At 38.5% G+C, this 10,000-nt stretch overlaps 1 protein-coding gene across 1 annotated transcript; it reads left to right on the top strand.

The window, feature by feature from the left end:
• Positions 1-6,719: 6,719 nt before the first annotated feature.
• Positions 6,720-8,302, top strand: LOC138009750 (uncharacterized). Its single transcript, XM_068856771.1, has 2 exons — positions 6,720-7,030; positions 8,161-8,302. The coding sequence occupies exons 1-2, from the start codon at positions 6,720-6,722 to the stop codon at positions 8,300-8,302; spliced, it is 453 nt and encodes a 150-aa protein (XP_068712872.1).
• Positions 8,303-10,000: the final 1,698 nt, after the last annotated feature.

The following is a 10,000-nucleotide window of genomic DNA, read 5'->3' as shown; positions in this document are numbered from 1 at the left end:
TGTGCTCTAATCTGAAAACACATGAAGCTCTCCTAAAACTAAGAGAGGATTTTAAAACAACTGGAAACTTGGGAAAGGCAAATGATTGTTTAAAGTGATTTGTTGCTGACATTTGCAGTTAAATGGTCACGAACATCGAACAAGAAATCTTGTGTTGTAAGTGGGGCCAGTAGTGTGGCCTTCTATTTGGTAAGTATTCAAATCCACAACTACATGTACCACCATTTTCATTGATATGCGACCCCGAAATAGAAACTCCCACAATATATTTTTGTGTACTTACAGTACTGTGCAAAAGTCATGCAAGCGATAATCGCTGAATATCGTGCTTTGTTCCTGTGATTTATCGCCGATAAATCAGGGAGATATCGCTCGAATGGGTGAGTGTCAAAACGATAAATTAGCGATAAATCGTCGTGATCTTAAAATTATATCACTGTGATATTATCGTTCAAGCGAGAAATCGCTGCCACGATATCTCGTACAGCAAAACAATATGTCGCAGCGATATATCATCGATCATTGTTGTGAAGTTCGCTATAACGATAAAAAATTATATTATAGTGAAGCCATTATGTATGATGAGTTAGTGTCGAATGTAATGAACACAGTCGAGCAATAACTATGCGAGTTATGTGAGTTCGCCAACTGTACGAAGAGCTCGGATGCAACTCGGCTGGACTTTACAGCGGACTTGTTACTGTCTGCTCATTCGAGATGTGAACAAAACGAAGCGGTTGGAGTTCACGCACAGAGTCTTCAAAAGTGAAGACACCTTCCACAACGTAATTTTTAGCAACGAAAGCTCTATCTCGCTAACGCAGTATTGCCACACCTGCTATAGAAAGGTAGACGAGCCAGGGAAGCGAAAGCCCAAACCCAAGCATCCACTGAAAGTACATGTCTGGGCAGGAATCAGCAAACATGGTGCTACAAAGGTTTGCATCTTTGATGACATCATGGATGCTGATCTCTTCTGCAACATCTTAGAGTCTACACTTGTTCCCTTCGTCCGAGAGAAGCTTCCAGATCACCGATTTGTCCAGGATAACGACCTGCAAGACAAGACCTGCAACCCAAGCATCCACTGAAAGTACATGTCTGAGCAGGAATCAGCAAACATGGTGCTACAAAGGTTTGCATCTTTGATGACATCATGGATGCTGATCTCTTCTGCAACATCTTAGAGTCTACACTTATTCCCTTCGTCCGAGAGAAGCTTCCAGATCACCGATTTGTCCAGGATAACGACCTGAAGCACATGTCCAGACCAGCGCAAGCCTTCTACGAGTAGAAAAACATCAACTGGTGGCGTACTCCCCCAGAAATTCCTGACTTAAATCCCATCGAGAACTTGTGGCATGAGCTCAAGTCTTACTTAGAATCAAAAGTCAAGCCACGTAACAAACAGGAACTTGTGGATGGAATCAAGAAGTTCTGGGAGAGGAAGGTGACTGCCGAGAAGTGTGTCAAGTACATCGATCACATGCTGTACAAGGCGATTCCAGCTGTTATAGAGTCTGGAGGTGCTGCAACAAAATTTTACAACGGCTCTTTTAGGAGCCTCCGTGCCCTGCTTTGTCGAAGTGGATTCGATATTGCACTGCAGGTCGCCAAAAACGGCTCTTTTAGGAGCCACCAAATGTTACAAAAGTCAATGACTAACAAGAATAAAGTTTATTAAAATACATTTTCAATCCCACCCTTAACTTTATATCCCCTTAAACTCGATTGTCCAAAAAGTGAAAAAAAAAAAATTAGTCAATTTCAGTCGAGTTTCCCTCTCTAATCGTTGCTGTATTTGAGAAATTGCTGTAGAGTATACTTAACCAATTTCGCGCTATCTGCTACTCAATTTACGGTAGAAAACTCTAATTTAGTCGAGTGATTCGCAATGATCGACAAAAACTGTTTTTGTAGTACAACTTCAAATTTTGCACGAAATTCCACACTAAGAAAACGATTTCGAGATCTTAACTGGGGAACTAAATGCAATAGCGTAAAGAAGTTCGAAATAAAGCTGTTCTTTATACATCTTTCCTCGTATAGCCGGCCAATAACATATATATACGTTTCTTCAAATGTAAGGCTGGTGGCTTACTACAGTTTTGAGGGAATAAATGAACCCAACCCATCACATGCAACATCGCCAAAATGAACGAACAATGTTGTTTTCTAAAAATTTCAGAATACATTAATTGGCTCTGATTAAACATTCATACAAAATGAAATAAAAATCTGCACGACATAGTTTAAGCTTTTTTTTAAAAAATAGGCAAAACATCAAATTTTCTTATTTTGCAAAAAATCTGCTTGCTTTAGTGTGATTCAAAAGTAGTGCATAATTCCGTGGAACTGATACGCGCAGTTTCATGCGATGTGCTAATTAAAAAAGTTTCTCAAGCGAAAAGCCAATAAGGCCATTCATGTTCTAATTCTCTGTGCCACCTATTGAATTGAAAAGCTAAAGCGATGCGGTCTCAAGTAATTTGAGGCGGAGTCACGGTCAAAGGGCTTTTTACCTTGACAGACACTTTACCTGAGGTTGCATGTTACGGAAAGCACAATACAGGATGTTGGCGTGTCTTTTGCACAATAAAACAAGTAAACAAACCGTTAATAAAAACAGAATGATGGAATTCAACATTCATCTTTTGTTGTGTTCGAAGAATGCCTAATATGGTCGAATATATATGTCTGGCTTTATGAAAACGGTGCTAAAGAGCTCTACCCCTATAACCCTTATTTCACCTGGATTTCTCTAAACTCTAAGGCTGCCTCCCAGCCATGTAAACGGCCGAAAAATAGAGACAGGAGGGCAACGAGAGGGAGATAAAAGGGTAGAAGAAGGAAAAAAGGACTGACTTTCCTTTTAATTTTTACATCGTCCACTTTGGAGATAGTTTCTGGCGAGAAAAAAACGCCCGCTTAGTGCGTGATATCAATTTCACCTCGATTTCACTAATTTCATGAGTGTGCTAAGTTATGCTTCCTGAAAAGAGCACAATAGAGGTCTTAAGCGTTCCTTTTGCGTGATACATCAGTGAACAAACCTTATTATTTGCTCGCACTCTAAGAAGACATTTTTGCCATGCGGACTTTGCCAAGTTAGGGAAAATCATTTCTTGTGATGAAAGGCCAGGCCAGACAATACTCGAACGTTGTGTGGAGACTGGATCCTAATAGCTTACACATCAAGAAGCCTTGTTAAAAATACACTAGACTACGAGTAGTCCCTCTTTACTTTCGCTTTGTCCGTCGTACGTGACGTGAAAGAAAACCGTGAAAAAAAAATGGCCACGTGAAATCCTTCTCGCCCCCAGGATTTCACGTGGCCATTTTTTTTTGCGGTTCTTTCGCGTCAATCACGACGGACTACGCGAAAGAGGGACTACTCGTACATGTAGTCTAAAAATACACATGGCATCTACTTTTCTGGTTTTTGGTTAGTCTGCCCACCTAAACCTCTGTGGTAATACGGTTGTCCTCTCTAGTATAAAACTTGTTGCAGGAACTATGAGTGTTTGAGTAAGGCTTTTTTTAACAGAACCTGGACAGGTATGTTCGATTGATGTGCGTGCTTTAGCTAACATGTTTGATTTATGATTTTATCTCATTAAATGAACTCGCCACCTTAAAAGCTTGGTTTGTAGGGGATTCTTCATTACATGTAGCTTAAATGGTCTTCAAAGAAATGTACATTTGTTTCACAAGAAGTCAACGATATCTCGCTGGGCGAGAATGATATATCGCTAAGCAAGTAAGATATACTGCTAAGCAAGAATGATATATCGCTAAGTGGGAACGATATATCACTAAATGAGAACGATATATTGTTGAACAGAAATGATTTATCGCAAAGTGTAAACAATATCTCGCGATATCTTACCGATAAATAAAACAATAGCTGCCACGATATATCGCTCGATATATCGTTTGAAGTTAATTATCGTGAAATATCGCTGATATATCGCGATTTTCGCTATATTCGACGATTATCGCTTGCATTACTTTTGCACAATACTGTATGCTGATTTCTGCAATTCTTTTGTAACCTACTGCCATACATTTGTCTTGCTTTTCCCATCCGGGTTGCACAATTGGCCATGGAATTATTTCTGTGATTCTCCCAGTTGTCTTTTGAAATGTCTTTTCCGCATGCAGGAATCATAATAATATAACGCTAATGCTAAACCCCTGGAATGAGCAAATATATCACTCACCAACTTAAAATTGATGAATAACAAGCAACCATGTTGAACAAACAGGCTATCACAGTGGCAGCAATATTTTTGAAAACAAGAGCGGCGTCCCTATAGCGCCATATAAGGAGCACGTGATTGACAAGAGTGAATTGCCAAATGCTCGCAGGAGTCTTTACTCAAGGGTTGCGTATCGATGAAAATGTTCGTAAGACTGAGTTATCTTCACACACTTCACTTTTTTCTTATTATAAATTAATCTCTGTGCCTATGTTCTAAAATCTGTGTGAAAAACAGACAGATTTTAGAACATTTCATCACGTCATTAGTTTTCATGCGTCCTACTGGCTAGTTTTATACTATGCTAATTTATAGTGGCACCTCCAACGTTTAAAACCATAGCGCAAATATTTTATCGTTCTCCCTGATGATGCCGTAGATCGGCGAAAGCTCGGAGCCAATAAAGAACCACAGTAGCACTTAAAGGCTTCAATTGACCTATATCCCACATCACTACGACATGCTGCTAAAGGACACATTCAAACGTTTAGTAAAAAAGAATGACTTAAGTGCTTTCTTGAAGGAAGCTGTTGAGGAAGAATTGATTATATCAATGTCAAGAAAATTGTAAAATTTAGGTCCCTGATAGAAAACAGAAAATTGTTTAATGTTAGTCCGACAGAAAGGCAAACGAAATGCATGAGAGTTTCTCGAATAATATGTGTGAATTTGACTGTTTAGAGTGAATTTGCTTGCTAACTTGGGAGGAAGAGTTCGAATTTGATAGGAGAACATGAACTGACCAAGTTGTAACAGGTTAAGATCATGGAATTTTAGGATTCCAAGTTTCTTAAATATAGGGTCGGAATGAGCATTAAAATGAGTTTTATCTATGATTCTCACCACTCTTTTCTGCAATTTTACCAGACAAACAAGGTTAGTTTTATAGGTGGACGCCCAAACTATATTACAGTAACAGAAGGATAAACAAGTGAATAGTACAAGACACGTAAAGAGTATGAAGATAAATAAAAACTTGATTTCTGTATCATTCCAATTGATTTCGACACTTTGTTAGCCACATGACAGATCTCAGACTTCCAGGTTACGTTTTCATCGATGATTACACCCAAGAAAACTGTTTCTTTAACTTGATCAATTTGTTGTTCATTTATCAAAATTTGAAAATTATAACTTCCACGTGTTTGGTTTGGTTTGAACACTTTGAACTTGGTCTTTTTAAGATTCAGTGAAAGCTTATTAACCCTAAACCATACTGACAATTTATTTAACTCGATATTCAGCTGATTTAACCCAAATATTCAGGATCTTTACCAGACAGGAAAACGTTGTTATCGTCCGCAAATAAAATCAGTTGTAGTGCCGTAGATGCATTGACTATATCATTAATGTAAAGAAGAAAAAAATAAAGGCCCTAGAATAGAGCCCTGAGGAACCCTACAGGATATATTAAAGCAAGAAGAAACATGACCGTTTAAATCTACGAATTGTTATCTCTTAGAAAAATAGCTTTTTACCCATTTTAACGCCAGTCCACATATACCATAGTGTTCAAGTTTGTCAAATAAAATATTATGATTGACTGTATCGAATGCTTTTGAGAGATCAAGGAAAATACCAACAGCTGTATCACCACGATCTAAAGCAGAGGAAATCCTATCATACAAATCAATCAAAGCAAGTGTAGGGGAGTGATTTTTCCTGAAGGAATATTGCTCATCACAAAGGACATTTAAATTAGTTAGATAATCATTTAAACGGTTATAAATTATTCTCTCAAGAAATTTGGAAAAACTAGGTAGAACTGAAACAGGTCTATAGTTAGTGAACAACGACTGGTCATCACCTTTGAATAAAGGTATTACCCGTGCTATCTTCATTTGATCTGGTACAACACCATGAGCAATTGACAAGTTAATAATGTGAGCCAAAGGTTCAGAGATTAATTGGATAGATTCCTTTATGAGGGACATCGGAATGTTATCATAACCCGCAGCTTTGTTGGATGCAAATGATTGAGCAATAGCAATGATTTCTTCTTTTGTTGCCGGATTGAAAAAGATAGATTCCGCAAACGATCCTGAAAGAAAGTCTTTATGAGAAAAAGGATGGGATTGTATTTCTTTTGCAAGGTTAGGACCAATACTGGAGAAATACTTACAAACGTCATTCGCGATGATAACTGGATCAGATATTTCTTGACCATCAGATGTGAATATTGAGTTTACTTTAGGCTTTGATTTCTTCTGATTATTGAAATTTTTAGTGAATTTTTTTTTACGTTTTTCTGTTGCTTGATTTGTCTACTTTTCGAAACTGCCAAAAGTGAGAAAAATCCGACTTTTTGCCGCTTAAAGTTCGAATTTGACACACAAAAGTGGGTCCATTTTGCGTGTGGCCAAAACGATAGTATTACAAGGTCGTGACATAAGAAATTGTTCAGAAGAGTCGAAAAAGAAGGCAAGGGGAAATTATTGTGTGGCTGGTGGCCCCAATATGACTAATTGCGAAAATAATTCGCTGACTCAAGGAATTTCAATGCATTACTTCCCGAAAGATGAAACTTTACGGAAGAAATGGACTCTGTTAGTCGGAGTTCATAGGAAAGATTTTGTCCCATCGAAGTCAGCGACGTTATGCTCTGTACACTTTGATCAAAAGTGTTTCGAAACCAAGCCTGTTCTGTTCACGTGTGCCGAAACTGGTAAGGCTATTCAGCCGAAGAGGTACCTGATTAAAGGATCTGTACCTACAAGATATGTGGTTGTTCCTCACAGCTCTCCTATCACTTCTCGGAAGTGCCGAGGGTAAGAATTCCATGGGTTTTCTTTTATGATAAGCTGATTTGTTTTGATTGTATGAAATTCTTGCAGTTCGATCCTGTACAGTGGTGTCCATGTATTTATTATATTGCACTTTTGTTAGAATGCAACTGCTATTACATTTGCAATGTAAATTTCCTCCGCGGGACCGAAAAAATATTTTTACTCAACTAATGTGTTAGGCTGGCCGGACAGCACAAGGAACAATTTTCACACCTGCATAAATTTAGCTTATGCATCTTTAATAGCCTTACCCCTCGTAATCATGACAACTGACTTCACGAAGGATGGCCCACTTGAAAGCCGTTCATTTTGCAAATTGTATTGCTTTTAAAAATTTGAAATTTGCTGTATATTAAATCGACAAGGTACTGCTCCTACCAGAAAGTGGTTGGACAATAGAGGATTGTTCCATGCAAAAGTTTCGCATTTTTTTATTATATCACTTGCTTTCCAATGATCGTTTTTCGTCGATTGGGCACGCTGGGAAAGCTGAATATCAGAAATAATAAATTTTATCTTTGTTTGAGCTAGTTCCTTTATCACCAGCAAACGTAAAGTTCATATTTTGGTCTTGTCAGATCATGAGAGACTTACAAGCTGAAGAACAATCAAGTAAGAGGCAAAAAACATCATGCACCAGTGTCAGCTCTCCCTTCAACTTAAACTCTTCATCTGAGGCATCAGTTTCAGTACCACATGCCTTGAGTTTCTCCACCACTAGTATGTGCTCATCTCCTGTCACCACTACCCTTACAACCACTGAAGGCAATTTTGAGCAACCAATTGCTGGCCCTTCAGAAACTGATGACTATAGTTCTCAAGATACTTGATCTGCACCTGTACATACATCAACCCCCCGTCCAAAGTGTACAAGGTGTGCCAAGCACAGAAAAACAAGCAAGGCCTTGACAAAACAACACAACCGCCTTAAGAAGCGGTTCATTAAATTGCAACAAAAATTCAAGTTGCTGCAAGCTTGTGAGGTAATTTTTTTCATTTACAGCAAGTTTCAATTTCTTAAATGTATGAAATATTTTCATTGATAAAGTTTTAATGCATAGCATAATAGAGAGATGTTTTTTAATATTAATATTTTTTGGGAATAAGGATAGTAAAGAAGAGTCAGACATGGAGGAACAAGCCTTTCCTGGAATGGAAGAAGGGCAACAAGAAGAACAAGCAGAGAGCTCAAGCGATCAAGAATGGGAAGAAGATGATAGGAGGATACATACTATGCCCAACTGGAGGACGTGATGGCATGACGTTATGCTGGAGGATGTGATGACGCAACGCAGGTAGGACGCATGTGTTCAAGCTCTCCACTTTGAAGTTGGTCAATTTCATTTTCTCGACGAATGAAGATCCTCTAAGCTTGATAAGCGTTCTATATGAGTGTGAGAACCAGATCTAAAACGTTGCAAATGTCTAATACCGACTCAACCTCAAACAAGCTGGATGCCGTCCTTGCCAAGAGATTTACAAGAAGCAAAGTTGAATAGTATCCTTGAGAAATTATCTTGTTTAGAGAGTTCACAGAAAAAAACCGCTGCCGACGTTGATGCACTAAAAGACAGCTACCGCTCACTGGACGCGCAAATGATAGATATGGGTAATGAGCTGTCTCTCAAAGCGAGCCGTGAAGAGTTAGCATCAGCTTACAAGAAGTTGGAGGACCTAGAGAATAGATTGAAGAGAAATAACATTGTTATTTGGGGTCTTAAGGACGGTGCAGAAGCGACACATAATTCCTTAGAAGATTTCCTGAGAGTTGAATTCTTCGAGAAACACATGCAACTCGAAAACATTGAGGTGATGAGGGCTCATCGAACGAATGTTAACCAGCGAGCCACGGGGGCAAACACCTCAATGGTTAGGCCGATTCATATCTATCTTTTGAGGTATTCTGACAAAGTTCAAATTCTTAAAGTTGCCTCCAGTGTCTTGAAGGACAATCCGTTCCTGGACAGTCAGATTTTTATCACTGATGATGTCTCAAAGAACGTTTGTAAAGACCGAGCAAAGCTTCGAAAAGACTATCTCAAGGGGATTAAAGAAAGAAGTGATGTTGAATTTGTGTTCATACCTTGGTCGGTACTGGCACAAATTTTGTTTAAGGATCGAAATTGCTCAAAATTAAAATCTTTCAAGCTTCTGGAATAAATACGTTCAACTTATTTTCTTGTGAAATCGATTTACTAATGGAGGAACTACAAACAAGTCTACGCTTTTGACATTTGTAAATCTTCGATTGTTCTCATCTTTGTAAGAACATTGATCTAGTTTATCTCGCTTTTAAACTTTCTGGTATTGAATAGTGTTTTTCGCTTGTTATGCTAGTTATTAATTCGAACTCAGATTTATTAACGTTTCGTGTAGTTCTTTTAAGAATATTACCAGTACTATATTTTTTGCTTTTCAGTATAAAATTGAGTACAAGTAAGCTAATTCAATTCAAGTGTTAAAGGGGCACAGTCACCACCTGGTCATGCGCATTAGGTTCGTCGCGCGGAGGTAAAGTTTCTTACTGTCCGTCATTTGGATTTGGAACAAGTTGCCGCTTCTTGGACTATTTGACAAAGTTTGATTACTTTTAGATTTAATTCACTTAGCTCCGAATCTTCTGAAGTGTCAGCCAGTAATGGATGCTCAAGATTGGAATGATTCTAGCCAGGTTAGTATTCGCTTTCATTGATCGCCATTACCCCCGTCATTGATTGTCAGCTGCAACAATTCTTTATTTTTTAGTATTTTTGGAAACGCTATGGAAGTAAACATAAAGGAGACTATGTGCTTTTTTCTTCTTGTAGCAAAATCGAGTCCGCTGTACATGTAAAAGTACTTGCTCGACAAAACGGACAGGGAATGGAAATTGTGGCTGTCCCTGCAAAACCGAAGGTGTGATATGTGGGCCGCATTGTAAATGTGGCTCTGAGGCGAAGCCCTGTCGAAACA

This window comes from Montipora foliosa, chromosome 7 (genome assembly GCF_036669935.1).
Source record: "Montipora foliosa isolate CH-2021 chromosome 7, ASM3666993v2, whole genome shotgun sequence".
In the NCBI taxonomy this organism is placed as follows: domain Eukaryota; kingdom Metazoa; phylum Cnidaria; class Anthozoa; order Scleractinia; family Acroporidae; genus Montipora; species Montipora foliosa.
The sequence above is the reverse complement of the archived record's forward strand: the minus strand, read 5'-3'. Positions and strand labels throughout refer to the sequence as shown.